We start from the raw sequence: 21,406 nt of genomic DNA, 5'->3' as shown, positions 1-21,406 counted from the left end.
CACCATAGGCATTGTTCCTTTCACTCCCGCCCCTTGCAGTGGGCCTTGCTGCCTCCTCAGGACCAGATCCTCTAGAGGTCCAGAACAAAGGTCAACCTCTTCCCCTGAACCCGACGGTCGCTGGCTGGCCATCGAAAAGGGCCTCACCTTCCTCCCAGTGAGTCGCATCCAAGTGTTCACGGACGCCAATCTCCGGGGTTGGTGGGGGTCACTGCTGGTGCCTGGTGGCGCAGGGGCTCTGGTCCAGTTCCGAATAGGGGAACTCCATCAACTGGCTGGAGCCGAGGGCGATTCAGTACGCCTTCCAGGAGTCCCTCCCCACGATTTGGAACCAGCATGTGCTGCTGTAGACCAACAGCTCCACCGCCAAGGCACATGTCAACAGACGGGGGGATGAGGTCCCGGTCCCTGATGCGGGAGGCATCGGCACTTCTCTCCTGGGTGGAGAAGCATCTTCTCTTGCTGGAGGCCGACCACATAAGTGGCGCCTCAAACACCGTGGTGGATTGGCTCAGCTGGTCTCAGCTAGACCCGGCGGAGTGGTCGCTGGACCCCTCGGCATTCCAGCTGATAGTGGAAAGGTTTGGCCACCCAGTAAAAGACCAGCCCAGGAAACGCTAAGCTGCCCCGGTTCCTGTTCAGATACTGGACTCCAGGAGCCGAGGGGGCGGATGCCCTGATGTCACCCCGGCCCCCCGGCCCGGGGTACGCCTTCCTGCCATTCTCCGTAATCCCACAGATGGTTCAGTGAATCTGCGAGCTGTGGGCAGAGGTGATACTAGTAGCTCCATGCTGGCCCCACAGGCCCTGGTTTTTGGACCTAGTGGAGTTGTCCAGAGAACCCCCTCTGCCCCTGGGGTGTCACAGCAGGCTTCTCAACCAGGGTTTGGTCTTTCATCCTGAGCCGGAGTGGCTCAACCTCTTCACCTGGAGGTTGAGCGGGACTCCCTAGGGGCCCACTTGTACTCCGCTGCGGTCCCGGCTATTATCCTGGCCTCAAGGCGCCCTTCCATGGTCAGAGTCTACCAATCCACCTGGAAGGCCTTCTTGCAGTGGTGCAGGTCCCTCGTGGCCTCAGTGGCACAGGTGCTGGAATTCCTACAGAGTGGCTTGGATAAGGGCCTTCGGCCCAACACCCTTCATCGACAGGTCTCTGCTGTTTCGTCAGTTCTTCAGGTACAGGGAGCCCCCTCCCTAGCCTCACACTCTCACATTCAGTGATTCCTTAAGGGCGTGACTATTCTGAAGCCCCCCACCTGGGACCTGAATCTGGTGCTCTGGACCCTAACTAGGCCCCCCTTTAAGTCCGTTTCCCTGCGAATTCTCTCACTTAAGATGTTGTTCCTAGTTGCCATTACTTCCGTGAGGAGGGTCTCGGATTTGGCGGCCCTCTCCATTCAGAAGGAGCTGTGCCTAGTTTATCCCGACTATGTTCTGTAGCATACGGATCCTTCCTACACCCCCAAGGTCAGGTCAGTTTTCCATAGAGCCCAGGAGTTGATGCTCCCCTCCTTCTGCCCTAGTCCCTCTTCCCCAAAGGAAAAGGAATGGCACATCCTGGATGTGCGCAGGGCGGTCCAGATTTACCTCGGGTGCACCAAGCCCTTCTGGGCTTCTGAGTCTTTCTTCGTCTCCTTCGGAGACTGCTCCTTGGGCAAGAAAGTGTCCATGTCCTCCCTTGCCTGCTGGATCCGCCAGTGCATCGAACTGGCTTACACCGTGGCCAGTGTTTCCCCTCCTGAGGTCATCACAGCCCACTCAACCAGGAGCGCAGCCTCCTCGGCCGCTCTCTCCACCTTGATGCCTCTGGTCGATATCTGTTGCGCAGCCTCCTGGGCCTCGTTGTCTAGCTTCATGAGACACTATACGATACACAATTGGGCCTCCACCAATGCATCCTTTGGTCGGCGCGTCCTGCAATGGGTGGTACCTACCTGAGGTCCAGACTTCCTGACTCCCGCCCACTCTCCTCAGTGGCTATGGCAGGTCCCATGCTTCCTGCAGATACAAGCCTCTTCTGAGGGAGAATGAATCATTGGCACTTACCTGAAAGGTCATTCTCCTCAGAAGTATGGCTTGTATCCGTCCCCACCCTCTAGCTCGTCTGGCCCTTCCACTCTGCCTATCTGTTGCACCGTCCACTATACATATAGGTGCCGGGGGGCACTTCCAAGCTGGAACTCAGGGATATTACTCCATATTTCTTGGGAGTATCACCTTCCCTTGCCTATCTTGACTAATTCTTGGCTTATCTTTTTGAAGCATTTCAGAGCTGGCTATAGACTGGAGACCGAGGGAATTCCCCTCCCTCCTGACACGTGACAAAGCTCTTGATTGGCCTTGTCTGGAGCAGGAGGCTCATGACAACCCCTGCTTCCTGAGGATACAAGCCATACTTCTGAGGAGAATAACCTTTCAGGTAAATGCCAACGATTCATTTTCACCTGAACTTCCTGAGTGATACACACTATTAAATGTTAAACTTTCAGTGAGAAAAACCTTTTCAACTAAGGAAAAATCTGTTTTGACTTTCCCTTCCCCTTGAACTTGAATGTGGTACTTTGCATTACATGAAGCCCAACAAAGGTGACTACTAAGTTTCTAGCAGTGGATGGCTTTCCAGTTAGCCCATGGGTTGTCCTAAGAAGCATTCAACACACACAAGTCTCATCAGTTAATGCTTTTTGTGGCCTGAATTATTCAGCAGTTTTCATGCTATATTGTGCCAACAGAATTTGCCCAATGTTTAGGGTTTTCTGGAATCTAAAATGCAGTTTCTCTCTACTCTAGCATCGCTGTGTGGCTATTTTTAAAGACAAAGTGAACAAACCAACAGGGTTTGCCCTTGGAAGCATCGAAGGAAGAGTAGCCATTCATTACATTAACCCACCAAATCCGTAAGTATCCCAAAGTGAGCTGCAAACTGCTCATTTGCATTTAAATGTGAACTTGCCAGAGTAGTCACTGCATTGCTTGCAATGTGAAATTAAGAATTTAATTTTTTCCCCCCAGTGCCAAAGATAACTTCACCTTCAAATGTCATCGTTCCAATGGCACAAACACATCTGCACCTCAGGATATCTATGCTGTAAGTATTCTGCACACTGTGCTGTAAGTATCCTCTGAGGCACCTAAAAAGTTTCATACACACACAGAGCTAAATATGGTGTCAGATCTGGACTCATTATTCTTTGATATTGTCCCTAAAGAGAACTTGTGCTTGTGCCTAAAGGGGAGAAGGCTGAGTTCTGTAACGATTCTGCACGTCCCATCAACCCAAGACATTTTTATTCTAGTAAAATGTGTTGAGTGAAAAAATTGACATTTCTCTATGCTTGTAGGCAGAGAAGTAGACATTTTGTCTTGATAAATAACTAGTTCCTAAAAGTCTTGCTTAGTCATTTCCCCCCAACATTCTGCCATATTTTAGCATGTTTAATAAATGGAACCCAGAGCAGGGCTATGCAGATAGATATGACTTAGTTCACAGTGGATCCCACTGGATTCTCAGACATGGTATTAAGTAAAGATTCAGTTCGGGGTATGGTTGAGAGTGCAAAATCTGCTTCTTGCTCCAGATGATGAGATTGCTCGGCCAGATTAATCCCTCTCCCCAAAGGAATTGGGGGGGGGAGCGGCTAAAAGCCCTGCACTTGAGGAGCAGTGTGGGGGGGGGGCACAACTTGCCCATTGCATCTTCAACTGGATCCCTCTGCCACCACCAGCAGATCCATGATGGAGAGAACAGAATTCCTCCTCCTGCCTAAAAGCAGCTTCAGTGACTACAGATGGAAAAGGGAATAGGTTTCTGATTATTTTCCCCATTCCTGCCAAAAGGAGCCAGATTCAGTAGGGGCAAGGGAAGGGGGAGTGTGTGAACAAATCTCTGGGTTGAAAGAGCGATAAAATATTCCTTCAACTATGCCTACTAGGCCCAGAGAGAGTTTGGAGGAACGGAGAGCAGGAACAGGTTTGGAAAAGTAGGCGTGGTCACACCATGTGCTCTACATGTGTCAGTGGCCTTAGTGAGGGAGGGCTGAGGATGAACAAAAGAACTCCTAATTTCCTCACTCCTCCTGTCCTTCATTGGGGTGTGCCTAGTAGTGGAGTTAGGCCTGCTTTTGCACTGAGAAGTAGGAACATAGGAAGCTACCTTGTGTGGAATCTGACTTGGCATTGTCTGCACTGACTGGCAGGAGTTCTCCAGGGTTTTAGGCAGGAGCTTTCCCCAGACCAACTAGGAGATATCAGGGATTGAACCTGGGACCTTCTGCATGCAAAGCAGATGCTGTATCACTGAGCTGCAACCCCATCCCAAATGGTGGCAGCAGAGGTGAGGGGAGAGTGAGTGGTGGTGGTGCCAGGGAAAAGACTGGAAACTATCTGTCTGAACTAGATATTGGTAATGGGCTTTTTGTAACGTGAATGTTTGCTCGGTTGTTTGTCACATCTTGAGTCAGACCATTGGACCCAATTTTAACAGAGCTGGTGTCATGTGGCTAAGAGGACTGAGCCACAAGTCAGAAGTTTCCCCATTTTAATATTGTATCTGTCAGGATCTTGCTACGTGGCCTTAGGCAAGCCGTTCCCTCTTAGCTGTAATATACAACCCTTGTATTTCAGAGTAGTTGTAGGGATTTATCTATCTATCTATTATTTATCTCGCTCACACTCTCCCCATGTGTGACAGCTCTCGCAAGAGTTTTCAAGCATCTGCCAGATAGTGGCAGGGATAGGCAGACGGCGGAGAGGGAAAGCGCCACTGGAGGATGGTGAGAGAAAGTGGACTGGGAGGGGAGGCACAGACTGGGGCTGAAGGGAGGGAGACGAAATGAAGTTATGGGGGAGAGACAGAGAACTAGGGGTGCTGATGCTCTGTGCTGGATCAGCTAGTTGCAGATAATTCACTAGGGTTTCAAGAAGGGAGCTTTCCTAGTCCTACCTGGTAATGCCAGGGATTGAACCTAACATTTTTTGCATGCAAATAATGTGCTCTGCTATGGAACCACAATCATCCCCTGAAATGATATGCTAACTCTTGTTTTAAATGTGTATATGTAGGGACAATGTAAGACTTGAACTACTGCTTTGTTTTCGATAACATTTGTGTTACTTTAAAGGTAAATGGAATTGCCTTTCATCCTGCCCACGGTACTCTTGCAACCGTAGGATCTGATGGTAGATTCAGCTTTTGGGATAAAGATGCACGGACAAAGCTAAAAACATCAGAGCAGCTGGACCAGCCAATATCTGCTTGCAGTTTCAACCATAATGGCAACATATTTGCATATGCTTCCAGTTATGACTGGTCAAAGGTAAGCTAGCTGGCTGAAATGTAAAAATAACAACTTTCAGTAAGGGTCAATAGAGAAATCCAACACTTTCATCAGAAAAAAGTATCTAGTAAGAAAAGAGAAACATGTCCAGCGCTATGACACGGTATGGAATGCAGTTTAAGCCCATTGTGTCATATATTGTGCAGTTTGAAACCTTTATATTTTAAAGGATTTTTTAAAATTTAAAGAAGCAATTGATCTTGCTGAGGAATTTCTGTTTTGAACAGAAAGGCTAACATCTGCAAGGTGCACAGAGGCCAGTAATTCCCATGTCTAGGTGATAAAAATCTTTCCAAAAAAGCTGCCCAGCTACAGCAGGAATAGCTACTATTGTTGATGCTGCATCCTGGCACTGTGCAAAGAATAGATCAGCACTGGGGCAGCATGGGGCTGGGACTAACTCAACCTGTGTGCTTTTCAGCTGCCTGAAGCCCATCTATGTCAGTGCAAGCATTGACCCCTGTAATGATCAGAAAGTGGGAGGGGTGCAAAAGCCCTCCTCTAACTGTGAGGAGTCCCAGGTAGGCTGCCACCTTCCACTTTTTTTATATGAACAGATTCACCCTTCCAAGGAAATATACTGGGAGAGTAAAGTGGAATCTCCTCCCTACAAGGAAGGCTTGAGCAGTCTTAAGCCTTCAGAAGTGTGTGACTGGGGAAGGACCCAATTAGGAGTGGCTCTGTAACAACAACAACAAGGATTTATTAATAACTGGATGATAAGGAAAACTAGAGAGACACCAACAGTCGTTGTTTTCATTCAAGTAAAACCCTTTCCCCAGGAACTACAATAACCATGCAGTCAGATCCAAGCACTTAAACAAGGATAAAATCCCTGACATGTCTAGCTAAACTGGTCCCTATCCTTCCTACTTACTTCCAGGTAAAGAACCTCCAGTTGATTCCCGGCCCAAAGCTGTCAGACTCCCCTTTCCTTACAGTAGTTGCTGATCAAGGCTCACTCCATGGCCTCCAAGGAAGAACTGAACTCTCTCACATCCCTCCCCTACTCCTCCATAGGCTGTTGTCTAGTAAACCCTGCCCCTCACTCTGGATTAGGCCACCGGGATTTGATTCTTCCGGGCTTTCTTCCTTATTTGGAGAAGCCTACCCTCCCAGCAATGGCCTAATCCTCCCTCAAGCTTGACTTATCACTACACCACCTGAGAGGAGATAAGTAAGACTTGCCTATCCAGTTGTAGCTGAAATGTACAACATCCACATAACTGTTGTGCATGCTTAAGATCAAATTGATCAGAATAAAGCAACTTGTATGGGGTGGAGCTGTTGAACAGAGGTGCCCTTGGCAAAGGATAACTGGAAAAAATAGTTTTCAGTTTGCCATTAAGGATAGAACTACATGTTACAAAAACATGGGGCTGGTGCCACCAATGGCAGCCCAGAATTGAGTTGTTCTCCTCCATAGCATGTGTTGCAACTTACCCTATGCCCTGATACCACGCTGTGTTTCCCCCTGTCAGCCAATGATGGGGGGCTGAGAAATGCACAGCATAATGATATCCAGGCAAAGGATGGGTTGTGCTATACATTTGGGTAAGGGGAGAACTCTGTATGGGGGATTGCAATGAATAGTGATTGCCCCATGTTCTTTGTAGATATAAATTAATCCTTGCTCAGTTTAATGGGCTGCTTCTGTTAGTCTGACTCAGTTTGTGCTGTGATGCTTAGTTTTAATATATGTTCTTATGAAGCTTCAGTTTATTGTGAAACAGCCACTTCAGTGCTTTGCACCAGTTGTAGTTTTATTGGCTGACAGCCCCCAAATTAGTTCTCCCTTACAGACAAGCACTGGACAAGCACTGTAATATATAAGCTGCTGGTTGACTCCTTTATAGTCCTAAATCTTTTCATGTGAAGGCTTCTAGCAGTGTACACATGGTTTACCCTGACATAAGCCATACAAGTTTCTATTGTATTAGTGGAACAGTCTTTAATTATGTCTGTTAATTATAACATTGAATATAATGGAAATTCTGTTACTCATTAACTTCAGAAAAGTGTTGGCTTAAGTTCAGTCTGCCTCTCGGTAATGTATTGTATTGTCTCTCCTTTTGCAGGGGCATGAGTTCTATAACCCACAAAAGAAAAACTATATCTTTCTGCGCAATGCTGCGGAAGAGTTAAAACCCAGAAATAAGAAGTAGTGAGTATAATTCAGACCATCCTTTTTAGAACTGCTTCCCTGCTACATGCCCTCCTTTTGGTCTCTTTCCAGTTGTCTGTTTTGGATTGGTAACCCCCAGCAGGGGACTCTGTGACTAATACCAAAGCACGTTGTTACTGGCTGGAAAACTATCCTTTGAACAGTTGTGTTCCATGCAGTACAGGAACATTTGACACGTGCATGAAGACCTGCCAGTTTTCTTAAAAGACACACAATTCCTGCACTGGACCAAGAAACACTTGTTGCGTCCTAAGTAACTTGCCAGTATGAAAAAATACATTGAGTACTACAGGGAAAATTTGTGTGTTACAGCAGTTCTGGGCAAACAGGTCCCCCCCACCCACCCCGGTTTCTTACTGGATGGAGAACTAAGACTAACAAGGATGGAAAAAATAACCTGAAGGGGCTAGATGTGATTGTAGACTTGTGTTTTCACACTAAATGTAATAAAAAATTGCTGGCTACCTAGAGGAAAGCAATATATACTAATGATTTCCTTTTTTACTTACAACTTTCTGCTCAAGAAAAGATAGATCAAGCAGACATAAACTTCTAGTTATTCTGGTAATAAGCATTTTGCCATTTGCAGTATCTCCCCTTTGACATGGGCTGCACACTGTGTGAAGGAATGTAGATTGGAGTAGGTGACCCACTAGAAGGCACTGGCTGCATTCTCACAAACTCTGTCTTTGGACACAGTGATATGAATCTGATAGTTACAGGTTCAGGGACTTGGGGCCAAGCTAGACAAGATGCAAGAGTTCTGTGAACTTGTTAGCTGTTATATTTTGCCTTGCAGGACAAATATCAACTTGGGGGAAGTGGGAGATAGTGTAAGGAGGGCTTCCCCCCTTTACCACAATCCAATCTGAACAGCTACACAAACATGGCTGCTCTTTAGATTTCGAAAAAGTGGGTGAGCTTATTTGTGGATCTCCCATGACAGGTTTAGTTTGGCCCTCAGTGTCTCTGCTTCTGTGAACTCTGCTATTCTTACAGGTCATTCTTCATGAGCTCATGTGTGAGCAGGACGTGTGTGTGCCTGCAATAGCAAGTCAGAGGAAGGGCCAGTGGTGCAGCTGGAAGGAGCATTTAATATGAATGTGCCATATGGTCATGATATGGCCTGCTCTAACTCAGTTTGTGCCCCTGAAGTGCTGTAGTTGCATCAGTTTTTCAGTTGTCCACCCAGAAAAAGGACCACTTCTTCTAAGACCACTGCACCAGTTTCATTGTCTAGACAGCGTGGGATGGGCAGACCTGTAGTACAACCAGATAGAAATGGTGTTGAGGCTTTTAGAATGTTCATCTACTCCAGGCCTGTTCTCCTTGGAGAACCTGTTGTACAAAATGCCAAAGGATCTTATTTTTGAAAAGGTGGGTGCTTATTTCTGTCTTTAATGCATGCATGAAGAATGGGGAACCAGAATTTGTATACAAAGATACCTTTGTCAGAAATATATATGCTAATCCATATGTTTTAAAACTTGGTACAACTTGAATAAAGCAGTCTCAAACTGAATGCTTTTGCACGAAAGTCAGTGTGCTTAGTTGGAGGTGGAATGGAAGCCAGTGAACTATTATAACCCAGCACAAGTAGTCCTAAAATTGTGCACTCTTGCTATCTTAGTTAAGTCACCACACTGAATGCCAGCACGTGATCAAGAATGCACACTAGGGGTGTTCCCTTCAACTGGTATGGAGATGTCTTGAGATCATGGAGTGGAATTCAACAAAAACTGAGTTTAGATATTCTTGATTAAAAGGCCTATTCCCGAGAGCCCCAGGGTGTGTAAAATGCAGTTATCCAGGCGGTCTGATGTTCTCTTTAAAGCAGAGCTGCACCACTTTGGCCCTCCTACAGATGTTAAGCTGATGCTTGGCCACTGTGACTGGGGATGATGGTAGCTGTAGTCCAACAACACCAGGAGGGCCATAGTTGTGCAGCCGTGCTTTCAAGAGTTCTTAACCTTTGCACTGGCCCCTGCACACTCATTTACTGCTTCCTTCGGGGCTGTAGGTCACTAATGTGCAGATGTTGCACATGAAGGGACTTGTGAACTGGTAAGAGAACTCCTCAAACAAAATGCCAGATCACATGGAATTCTGCGCAGAGAAGTGCTTCTTGCATGCCCCACAACTTCTATAAATCAGTTGTCTGTCATGCAAGCCATTTAGTGTGGTGTCCCTATTGCCCCTACATACCTAGGTTTACCATGGAAGACCTGCATACACCACCAACACTTGGAAGGCAACCTTGCATGTATGGTACTCTATAAACAAGATGACATCAGACTCCTTATTTAACAAGGCAAGCAAGTGGCTCTCTAATCAGCTCAATCCATTCCTTTAAAGCATGGCTCTCCTTTTTGCTGCTGTTAGCTCTCATTCCTAAATCTGGAATGCTTAGCTGTATTACCAGTATCTGTTCGCTTCTCCATGTTAGGCCTTCTAAAATTTCGATATGTTGCTGTACTCTAAATAGAATACTGCAGACTTGCATTTGTTCTCTGGTGATGATAAAAGCATTTCTCATTTTTGCAGTTAAATCCTGTGGATGTCAATAAGACTGGCAGGTAACAACGGTGTGTGTGCCTGTGTGTGCGTGTGCCCCATGCAGAGCAAATTCCCTGGCTTTGCTAGAACTACTGCCTGCTTATCTGTGTAGTGGAACACAAAGTACATACTCTCCCCTCGCCCTTTAGTGAGTGGTGTTGCATTTGCATATGATGCAGAGTGAAACCTCCAAGCAACACATTGTGGTATGTATATTTCAAATGTGCCAGTGAAGGCTCAAGAACAAACTGGTCTTAGCTCAATGGTCTGAGTTGAAACTTGCAAGGAAACTTGCCAATATGTTTGTCTTCTGCACTTTTAAGCGCAACTTAGCATGTGCAATACAATCCTATGCATGTTTACTCGGAAATCCTATTGTTTTCATCCTACTCCCAGGAAAGTCTGCATAGGATTGTATCATTAGGGACTTGGACGCATTTGGTGTGGTGGCTGCTTTCTTTTCCCCTAGTAGCCACACAACAGGACTTTACTGTCCCTTAGTATACCTGCATTCCAGCTGTGTGACTGAGGAAGTAACTTTTGAGATCCCTCTCCAAGCCTGTAGCAAAGATGGAACTTGAACCAGATGTTAACCCTACTTTTACCACCACCTCATTTGTGAACACCTTTGAGAGCAAGCTGTGTGTAGTATAAGAACCTGTTATGGAGTTGAAGTGATAAACCTGGATGTAACAAGACTTTAGAAAAGGTAGCAGGTTGCTATTTAAGCATTACGTGATCTTTTCCTTAGTAATTAAAAGTACACTTGCCTAGAATTCTATGTGTTCTGCTTATCTGTAGCTGAACTGCCCAGTTGTGGGAGTTAACTTTAAAATTTCTGTGTTCATATGTCAGTCCGGAATTGAACTGATTTATATTGTCATTATAATAGCGCTTCTCAATAGATGAGGTCCCTGCTCAGAGAGTTCACAGAGGAAGATTGGAGTGGAGAAAGGATAAGATGATAATTTCATGTACACATACTTGAGTTTGGCGGCAGTTAGGTATTGGGGACCAGGGGATTGTGGCAAGGCCTTTGCAGGACATTTGAATAAACTGAGAGGAGAGTGATATGCAGATGATCAGGCATAAGGGGCAACAAGGGAGAAAGAGCAGAGTGATTTGAGAGAGCTAGAGGGTCAAAGGTATACGTGGCCACAAGACCTTTGTGCAATTAATTAACACCATTTTGTGAAGATAAATATGTGAAGGGGAGGTGAAAGGGACACTGAGGAACTCTTACTCAAAGCTCATAGTTTGAGGAGGGTGTATAACATTAAGGTGGATTGAGTTAAGTCAACTCATTCCAATTTTAAATTGCCAGGAAAAAGATGGATTTAGATCAAGTTCTCATTTGCACAAGATTTCCTTGAATGTGATAGTAATCATTTTTTAAAATGTTAATTTTCAGCTAAACAGAGCACTTGTACCACCTTGGTATATCTTCACTAGATGTTGCTTCTTGAACATACAGAATTTTTATTTATAAAATTGTACACAGTGCAGTACTATAGAAATGTACTCTTTTGCTTATCACATGTTTTGAGTTAGGAACCTAGGAAGCTGCCATATACTGAGTAAGACCATTGGTCTATCTAGCTCAGTATTGTCTACACAGTCTGGCAGCAGCTTTTCCAAGGTTGCAGGCAGGAATCTCTTTTAGCCCTATCTTGGAGGAGCCAGGGAGGGAACTTGAAACCTTCTGCTCTTCCCAGAGCGGTGGCTCCATCCCCTGAGGGGAATATCTTAAAGTGTTCACATGTGGTCTCCCATTCTGATGCAACCAGGGCAGACCCTGCTTAGCTAGGGGGACAAGTCATGCTTGCTACCACAAGACCAGCTTTTGCATTAGGCTAGAAACTAGTTAATTGTGTGTGCTCGCAAACTCCTCAATTTTGGCAAAATATAGACTTGTTTACACATACAAGAATAGTGAGCAGAATATGTACACAGATTTTTCCAGAAGCAAAGTGGAGATGTGTGTTTTTACAGAGATGGAAAGTTCTATATTCAAAATTTGAGAATGTGTAGATAAAGGGCATAAATGGGGCTACAAGTGCATGATTCTGGTGAGATACAGGGCGGTGTCAACTGGAGCCTGCAGTTATTTCCTTGCCCATAAGTTATTTCCTTGCCATATCAAGCCCATAACAAGAAATACAGTAAATTATCTGTACCATATTGATGTTGCCTGATCGCAAAAAGCATAAGTCTCTTGTATCTAACGATTAAGAACTACATCCTCTGCAAAGAATGAATGTGTTCAATGCTGAATTATGGATTCAGCTTTCAGAAACAGTTCAGTGTGTCCTTTGCTTTTTATCAGGTTTTCATTAAGTTCATAAAGCACTTCAGACTGCTTTTTAAAAAAAAGGTAATTCTACTATAGTTGAAGCTTTAAAAATCAAATTCAACTTAAAATGTTGAAAATGTTATTTATATGAAGCTTCTCTTTGGTCCATCTAACTCACTGTTGTTTACAGCCGGGGTAGGCAATTTATTGTGGTTGGGGATTATGGGAGTTGTCATTCAGCTGGAGTGCCCAAGTGTTGCCTACAGTGACTGGCAATGGTTGGTTACTGGCTGAAGCACCGTACACAATACTTGACATTTGGCTTGTAGCTATAGCTTTTTCTTCTTTGCATAATTCATTGGACTCTTCCTTCATATACCTCTAGAATACCTTCATATTAAAAAGTAGCTTTCATACATTCCACTCTTTCAGCCCTGGAGTTCTTGAATGTATTCCTTAGTGTGTGCTCAGTTGTGTAACTTGTGTCACCAAGGGGCCACTGATGCGAGAATGAATGACTGTTTCAGGGGATACAGCAGTCGGGGACCAGACAGGATAGTGTGACTAGAGTCACCTGAATCAGAAAGGGTGTCTCGGTAAATTCACTCCAACTTGAGCAATAAAAGCCTGATGGAGCCTCTTCTTGACCATGGTTTACATTTCCATGAGAGAATAGTCCACTCTAGAAAAGCCACTTGTCGTCGTGGTGAATATTCCATTTGCCGATTTTGTCTTACATGAGTCTGCTTTTGTTGATCAGTTTTATAGTGTAAAAAGACACTAAATTAGTGCCCTTCCAGATTAAAGATTACCAGGAGTGATCTTTGATGGAACAATGGGTTCAAAGGAGACTAGGCAGAAAAACTGGGTTATCTTGGAAGTCTTACGTTGGCTTTGGGGATTTTCTGCTTAGGTAGATCCAGTAAGAGGGACATACCAGGTGAGGTATGTAGGTATGTGCTGAAAAAGACGGGCTGTAGATGCCTGGTTTGGAAAATCTCAGGAATGCTTAGGAGTGACTATACGGGAAGTCCAGTTTGCAGACTCCTATGGGGATAGGATGTGCTAGCTATGCTTCCTTCCTTTACCTGACTCCCTAGGCTACTCTCAGCTCTAGTAGTAAACACTGTTAACTTCCTGGACATTTCTCTCTCAAACTCTGGTCAAGTCAGTCAAGGCATCTCTGTTGGGGTGCCCAAGGAGGTGTATGTGCAGTCCCATTTCTGGACCCTGTAACGAAGCTGTCTTTTGAGGAAACTTGCCTTCTATTGTGCAGCTTCTCATTAAGGAACCCCCTGAAGTATCTAAGGAACGTCAGAGTTTCCTCAAACATGGCACGGAAAACCACTGCTGTAAGCAATTCTCTGCAAAATCAAATCTGTAGGACACATTTCTTTTATAGAACTGACAAAATACTCACTGCCTGAAGCACTAGCACTGTATATTTAGGATATCTGCAGTTGTTTCAACTCTATAAAATAAGAGTGTACAGTCTCCTTTAGGCAAAGGCATATTTGGTAGAAATTGATCCTTGTCTGATGGCACCCTCACGGTATTTTCTTGCCTCCTGTTACATACGCATTCCATGTGTTTAAAACAAGTTCCTACATGTGGTCCCTATGACCATACCAGTTGTTTAGAAACCTGCTCTAGGGGGTGGTAGGGAAATGGCCCCATGTAACAACATACAGATGTGACCGCATACAGTCCCTCCTAGGAATTGCAAAATTACCCTAAATTGATGATCTACGTCCTGCTTATCTGGAAAAAAGCAGGATGTACATACAGGAGGCCCTTTGTTATTGTGGGGGTTACGTTCTGCACTACCACTATGAATGCCAAAACCGTTATAACTGAAGCCTTGTGACTATGGAGAAAATGTTCAATACATTTTTAAAAAAAGAAAAAGCCCAGGGGGTGGGGTGGAAATAAAAGAGTACAGCACAAGTGTACTCTTGGACACTACAGCTCTTCTAGTAATGGCCCCCCAAACAACAAAAACCTGACACAAACATGCCCCAACATGGCTCCACAGTGCCTCCAAGACAGAATGCCCCTAAAAGAGTGAAATGCACACACAAGAACCGCAAATGGCCAAAATTCACCCCCGCGATAATTGAAACCAGATATACGTTTACACGTCTTCAGATGTATGTGTAAAGCCCAAAGAGCAAATACTGTAGTTTTAAAAGAGAGAGTGTTTAATTTCATCTGGCTATGTTTTGTTAATTGGTCTTCAACTCTTGTTGAATAATGGGTGTTTTCTCATGCCAGGTTGGCTGATAAGTTCTTCAGGTTTAATTCTTTGATTACCTAAACCGTGCTCAGCTGGGGATTATCTTAGAGGCCACCCCTTTACAAGTCCTCTTGTTCCTTTTTGTTTTGAAGGTGCCATAAGAACTTCGGCTGGGGAAGGTGTCTCTACCAGGAAGTTATCTAACCATGTCTGCCTGGTGGGCCTCTTACTTGTGTCTTCTTACAGTACCACAAAAGAAGTGCTCATATCTACTGCTGACCTCCCCCCCCCCTCATTATTTATGAGTCTTGTGGGGTGTGAACTCCACCTTTCCTTAAAGCTTCCTTCCATGGTGGCCTTCTGTCTCCATAAATATGATTACAGGCACATGTTAGGCAGCACTGACACTCTACTCCAACCGAAGCTTTTGAGCTGAATTGTTTAACACTGACAGCCAGAAGACCAACTGCAGCTTAAAATGTTCAATATGAAAAGCAGAGAATTTGTGCTATAACTCATCCCAAAGCCTCACAACCAAAGGACATGTGTGAATCCATGAAAGTAACATCCCCTTCAAATCTATCTAGCTAAGACCCAAACAGTTGCCCTAGTTCGGTGATTTTAAATTGGCTCTGCTGTGGTATGCAGATACACTATGAAGGTTTCCTCAGTGAAATCAGAAATGGCAGAGTACATTCTTTAAAAAAAAAAAAAAGCAGCGTGGTCATTGCTACTGATCTTCCCACGCAACATGCAGATGCAAGTGAGATCTAGGTTGTATTTTTCCCCCTCCCATGTGTGGCAATGCTAAGGCTCAACAGCACCCTGCAGGAATTAAAAATGGGGTGTGTGGTGTGCAGAGTTCTCTGCAATGTGAAAAGGTTCCAAGGCAGATGTGCTGGAATCCTTTGATAGCCAAGCCCATATTCAAAAGGTTCCCTGAAATTAGAATGATTGGGTACTGTTGCCCTACTTTACGATCTCTGCTTTTTTTCTCCCTTCACCATAAGTATCCTGCAAAGGTGACAAAGCACACCCAGGCTTTTTCCAGTGGGTACTGGGCATAAACAAAGCCAAGGTAAAGAGTAGTCCTGGTTCAGACAATACTAGACCATGAGTTAGCATGACATGAATGAGCCTAAGGGAGCTGTGGGCTTGCACATTCCCACCTCTCATTCTCTTATCATGCAAGGAAAGGAGAGTTAACGCTTTTGCAAACGGCAGCTCTGCCTTGTATGAACATCTAGAAGCACTGCCTTGGAATGTATGTTTGTTATGATCATGTTTGTGTTTATTATAAGCAGGACAGCTCATCTTGTGGCAGCAAGCATGAATTGTCCCCTTGGCTAAGCAGGATCCACCTTGTCTGCAACTGGATGGATAACTACATGTAAGCACTGTAAAATATTCTCCTCGGGCAATGTGGCTGTAACTCAGTGGTAGAGCATCTGTTTCGCAGGCAGAAGCGCTCAGGTTCACTCCCTGGCATCCCCAGGTGAGCTGGGAAAGGCTCCTGTCTGAAACCTTGGAGAGCTGCTGCCAGTCTGTATAGACAGTGCTGAGCTAGATGGACCCTTGGTGTGTATATATAATATACCAGTGACTTGGCATATTAAAATGTTCCCCTTAAAAAACAGCAACCTGCTTAAGGCAGTCTGAAACCTAAAAATGCATAGCAGTAGTCAACTGTCAAGAATAGTGGTTGGCATGCCACCTAACTGTGTGTGTGTGTGTGTGTGTGTGTGTGTGTGTGTGTGTGTGTGTGTGTGTGTGTGTAAGTAAAAGGAGGTGTGGAGACACCACAGGGGCCTGCACTCAGCCCTCTGCACATCTGGTTGCGCCAGTAGGTAAAATTCCCCAGCTCTTTATTGCACTCAAGAAAAGCTCTATAAGACACATAACATAAGGGTATTCACACGTGGAGCCAAGCTAGGGCAGCTGAGCCAGGGTTAGGCTGCGTGTGTGAAGAACCAACAGCAGGAGTGAAGTCGCTCCTGGCACTGCCCCTGTGCCAAGCCTCACTATTGAACCCGGTGTTGGTCGGGGTGGTGGACCTCCCACTCCCAGCATCTCCCTCCTCCGCATCACTGCTTGTGTGGGTGTGTGATGCAGCAAGGGCAGGATGGTGGTTGCTCATCTGCTGGGGAAGGCAGATGAGCTCCTGCCTTCCCCACAGCTCTCCCCCCCCCCAGCGAGGTCATGTGACAGATCTTTCTGTCTCTGAATGATGCCTCCACCCTTGCAGAACACTTCTGGAGCATGGGCAGAGGTGGGAAGTTTTTCCAGCAACTGCATGTGCAGAGCTGGTCTGGGGGAGTTGTGCATGGGTCTCGCATCTCCCCACACAGCTTCCTTGCACGCATGCTTTCTTAGGTACAATGTCAGCCACTGGCTTTAAAAGATAAGTGACACAAGAGTAAGTTTGCCCTGAATACATTCCTTGACTTTAAACGTTCCAGCAGAACTTGCTAAAAAATTATGTTTCAACTGTCCCAGTAACTTGCTCTCCTTTTTGGCTTATTAAGAATCCTCAGTTCTCACTGCACCATAAAAGGCTTCACAAAATACACACAACTGTCCATCCATTGGGTAAAAAGCCATTCTGACTGATGCAGAGCACATGAATTTCCTGAGTTCTTTCCAGGCAGAGGTGCACAGAAGGTAGATCAAGGATCACCTAGTAAATTTATTTATTTAATTATTTATCAAATTTGAGAAGTGAATTTCTGGATGGTTTGCAGCATATCAGCAAGGGTTTCTTCTCCCAATTGTTTAACAATAGCAACAAGATTTTTAAAAAATAGACTGTTAAAATTCTTAATCTGTAACAACCAAAATATAGATTTAGGAACATAGGAAGCTGCCTTATACCAGGTCAGACCATTGGTCCATCTAGCTCAGTACTGTCCACACAGACTGGCAGCAGCTTCTCCAAGGTTGCAGGCAGGAGTTTCTCTCAGCCCTACCTTGGAGATGCCACGGAGGGAACTTGGAACTCTCTGCATGCAAGCATGCAGATAGTCTTCACAGAATGGCCCCATCCTCTAAGGGGACTATCATCTGGTGCTCACATGTAGTCTCCCATCCAGTTGTGAACTGGGCAGACCCTGTTTAGTAAACTTTTACTTGCATATGCAGATTATTTTAGTATATGGCTCATAGGTAGAGCAAGCAATTGGCTCCACTCCTTTGGCAACCATTTTGCATTTGTCTCCAGCTGGTAGGCCTCAGGATTATGGGGTGTTTGTTGTTTTTAAAATGTAGATCCTGTAAGCCAAATGTGTGCCCATCCAGGGATGTCATTAGGAGGTGGCCATGGGGCACAACCTCTCAGTGAATTGCTCAGAGCTCTGAATCTCATCAACCACCTCCTTCCTCCATGGCCTCTTCCAGAAAGGAGTACATCAGCGGAGGTACCTGCTCAGAGCCTGGGAGAGAGCTCCTAGCCTCACCTAGCTCTCTGGTGCTTCTAACATCCTAGCTGCTGGATTATAATATTAGAGACTTTAAAAATATGTATGTAATTATTAGCAGGGGACAGCATTATTGAGTTTGTCAAAAGAGAGCTGTGGGCCAGGCCCTGGATCTTCTACAATACCTAGGAATGCTCCTGGCCCATGCCTATTTTAAAGTAGTTTACCATCATTCCGTTGTTGCAAATCTTTATTCAGACCAGAAGATGGCAGCATTTGCATCTGTGTATGATTTGAAACCGTTTGGCAGAGGCCTTTGGAGTGTTTTGTATATACTGCCATGTGCTAATAAAATAAAAGAAATGAAACTTAAAAAAAAAGAAAAAGATTTCTGTGCCTTTTTTGACTTTATCTGTTCAGTTCTATGTCCATGTCAGCCACCGGCCATAATGGAAATACAGGATGCAATACATAAAAACAACAGAAGACATGCATTTCAAATGTTTCCGTAGGAAAAGACAAATCAACTAATTAGCTTTCTTCACAGCAGTCAGAACAGGGCTTTATCAAGGCTTTAGGAAACCAAGAGCCACCTCTCAAGCAAAAACCAGAGCCCTTATCTTTATTTTCTTGATAATTATAGGTGCCTATAATTTGATTCACAAGTCAAATGTTTTTCCATTGTGCTGCAGGATTAGATCAGATTCTTCCAGTAGCTATTAAAATCCTAAAGATTCAGGGAAATAAAAACAAAAAGACAGAGAACCCCACCAAAGCAGAATAAACAAACTGAATTAATGTCCTTGCCCCTTGCTGCTTTAATCCTGTGCCCCCCAAATACTAAGCACGATTGTGCCACACTTGAGCTTGGACTAGATGGGCCCTGGGTCTGAACCAGCAGGGCTGTTCTTTTGAGTGTGCTTTTGCATTAAGAACATACAACATGGAATGCCAGTGGAACATATAGCATGAAAACATAACCGAGCAAGGAATATCGCATGAAATATGGACACATGAAAAAGGGGGAACATGGAGCATAATGTGGAACACACCATGGAGAGTGAATTTTCTATGCAACAAAAGGATGCTTCTGTGTTTGCACAGAGGTTAATACAGGCTGCTTTTTAATTTTTTGTAGGCTGTAAACACCAATAGTTAAAATTGGGATTAAAAATAAAGCATAGTTCTGTAGGATCAGACTAAAGCCATCAAGTCCAAAAACGGTTTCCTGCAGTGGTCAGTCAAGTGTCTCTGAGAAGCCCACAAGCAGGGCAGGCATAGCCCTCTCTTGCTGTTGCCCCTTCAGCAACAGATCTCTGGAGGTTCCAGATAGCGCTGCTATCATGACTAATAGCCACTGAGTTACACAGCACTCTTCTTCAAGCTGGGTGCTTCTGAAAAGCAGGGGTAGAGGACAAAAAGATATTTCAGGGCAACAGCCTGGTACTAATCTGCCCTCAGAATAGAGATATTTTAAAGCTGAGAAAGCAGCCGTGCCTACTCATCCTTTATTTATACACCATTAACAAGCTAAAACTAGAAGGGAAATCTGCCTGTTTAATCCCCAGTGTCTCATTTTGTTTTCCTTTTGCAGGCCATGTTCTGCAAATAGAGTTGTAAGACCAGCTTTCCAATCATAGGAGGGTTGTGGGCATGGAACAGCTGTTGATTTCCAAGGTCCAACAAAGGCAGAGAGAATAATAAGGAAAGCACTCCCTATTCAGAGCTATAACATTACCTTGGCGTGTTATCTGGGTCTCGCCTCTAGTGGAGTTTGTTCCAGGGAACCAGCTATTCCAAAGCATTTCCCTGAGTACACAGAACTAGGGGTTTGGTTTCACGTGACGCGATCCGGGTGACTGGGAAGACAAAAATGCTTATATTACCATCCACGCAGCCCCTGAATAATTAAAGTGTCTCTTCAAGCTGAATGTATTCACTGAGTAATTAATCAGTCAGTAGGAGAAAATTTGCTCCCTTTAGGAAGCCAACAATGCCGGCTGTTGCATCTTTTGTCTGACTTAAACAAATGAGGTCGCAGGCGTGATGGTGCAGACCAGAAACTGGAACACACATAGCTCTGGGACAGCGAGCATTGTCCATCTCCGCCGAGTATGCCTTGGCATTTTGTACATAGAGAAACAACATCTGGAGTACTGTGTGTACTGTTTTGGTCACCATATCTTAAGAAGGACATAGAACTGGAAATGGTGTAGAAGAGGGCTACCAAGATGATCAGAGGCCTGGAGCACCGGGCTTATGGGGCTAGGCTACAGCATCTGGGGCTCTTTAGTTTGGAAAACAGGCAACTATGGGGAGACATGATCAAGGTGTCTAAAATTATGCATGGAGTGGAGAGGGTGGACAGAGAGAAATTTTTCTCCACGCCTCACAATAGAATCAGGGGTCACCCCATGAAACTGTAGGTTGGGAAATTTAGGACCAACAAGAGGAAGTACTTTTTCACACAGTGCATAATTAATCTATTGAATTTCTTGCCATGGGATGTGGTGATGGCTTTAAAAGGGGATTAAGACAGATTCATGGTGAACAGGTCTATCAATGGCTACTAGTCTGGTGGCTGTGGGCCACCTCCAGCCTCAGAGGCACGATGCCTCTCAAAACCAGTTGCAGGGGAGCAACAGCAGGAGAGAGGGCATTCTCCCTCCTCTTGCCTGTTCAGCTCCCCAGAGGCATCTGGTGGGCAACTGTGTGAAACAGGATGCCGGACTAGACAGGCCTTAGGCTTGATCCAGCAGGGTTGTTCTTATGTAAGCCATATGAGCGGGCGGGGGGAGCTCAGTTTCACAGTATGCCCTTTGCATGTGGAAGTTCCAGGCTCAATCCTTGGTATCTTCAGGAAAGACCCCTGCCTAAAAAACCCCAAGAGTAGACCCAATACTAGGCAGAGGAGACAACAGCGAGCAAAATGGGTTCAGTACAAACTAACTTCATACCTTCTTTTCACATATTAGGCTTGTTCACACAACTGTCACCAGGGTAGGACGAGTGTCCGTAATTCAGGACATGTATCCGCTCCCGTTTTGTGATCATGTGCAAGGGGGAAAGCAAAGTAGGAGGGGAGGGAGTGATCGTCAGGAGCTGGGATGGATGATGCTGCCCTACTCACCAATTTCCTCTGGTAGGAGGAAACACCATCCTACCCTAGTGCAGGAAAGCAGGCCCCAGTCAAGCTCTCCCCTGGCAGCAGCTCTCCAGAGTTTCAAACCGGTCTTCAAATGAGAAGAGAGCTGGTCTTGTGGTAGCAAGCATGACTTGTCCCCTTAGCTAAGCAGGGTCCGTCCTGATTGCATATGAATGTGAGACTTGATGTGTGAGCACTGTAAGATATTCCTCTCGGGATGGAGCCGCTCTGGGAAGAACATC

General features: G+C 45.1%; 1 protein-coding gene across 5 annotated transcripts in view; it reads left to right on the top strand.

Annotated features, from left to right (window-relative positions):
• The window catches only part of RAE1 (ribonucleic acid export 1), a 37,528-nt gene extending 19,123 nt beyond the window's left edge, over nt 1-18,405 (top strand). For 3 of the 5 annotated variants that reach the window (XM_053250817.1, XM_053250819.1, XM_053250818.1), the window contains exons 9-14: nt 2,791-2,897; nt 3,013-3,088; nt 5,121-5,315; nt 7,415-7,500; nt 10,066-10,097; nt 14,759-18,405. In XM_053250817.1, the coding sequence (XP_053106792.1) occupies nt 2,791-2,897; nt 3,013-3,088; nt 5,121-5,315; nt 7,415-7,500; nt 10,066-10,069 (468 nt within the window). In that variant the 3' untranslated portion in view covers nt 10,070-10,097; nt 14,759-18,405. Of the gene's footprint in view, nt 1-2,790; nt 2,898-3,012; nt 3,089-5,120; nt 5,316-7,414; nt 9,044-10,065; nt 10,098-14,758 lie in introns of those variants that run through there. The other 2 variants (XM_053250821.1, XM_053250820.1) reach the window with 2 other exon arrangements.
• The last annotated feature ends 3,001 nt before the right edge of the window (nt 18,406-21,406 follow it).

This window comes from Hemicordylus capensis, chromosome 4, assembly GCF_027244095.1.
Source record: "Hemicordylus capensis ecotype Gifberg chromosome 4, rHemCap1.1.pri, whole genome shotgun sequence".
In the NCBI taxonomy this organism is placed as follows: Eukaryota; Metazoa; Chordata; class Lepidosauria; order Squamata; family Cordylidae; genus Hemicordylus; species Hemicordylus capensis.
Note: the sequence above shows the minus strand (reverse complement) of the source record. Positions and strands in the feature narration are given on the sequence as shown.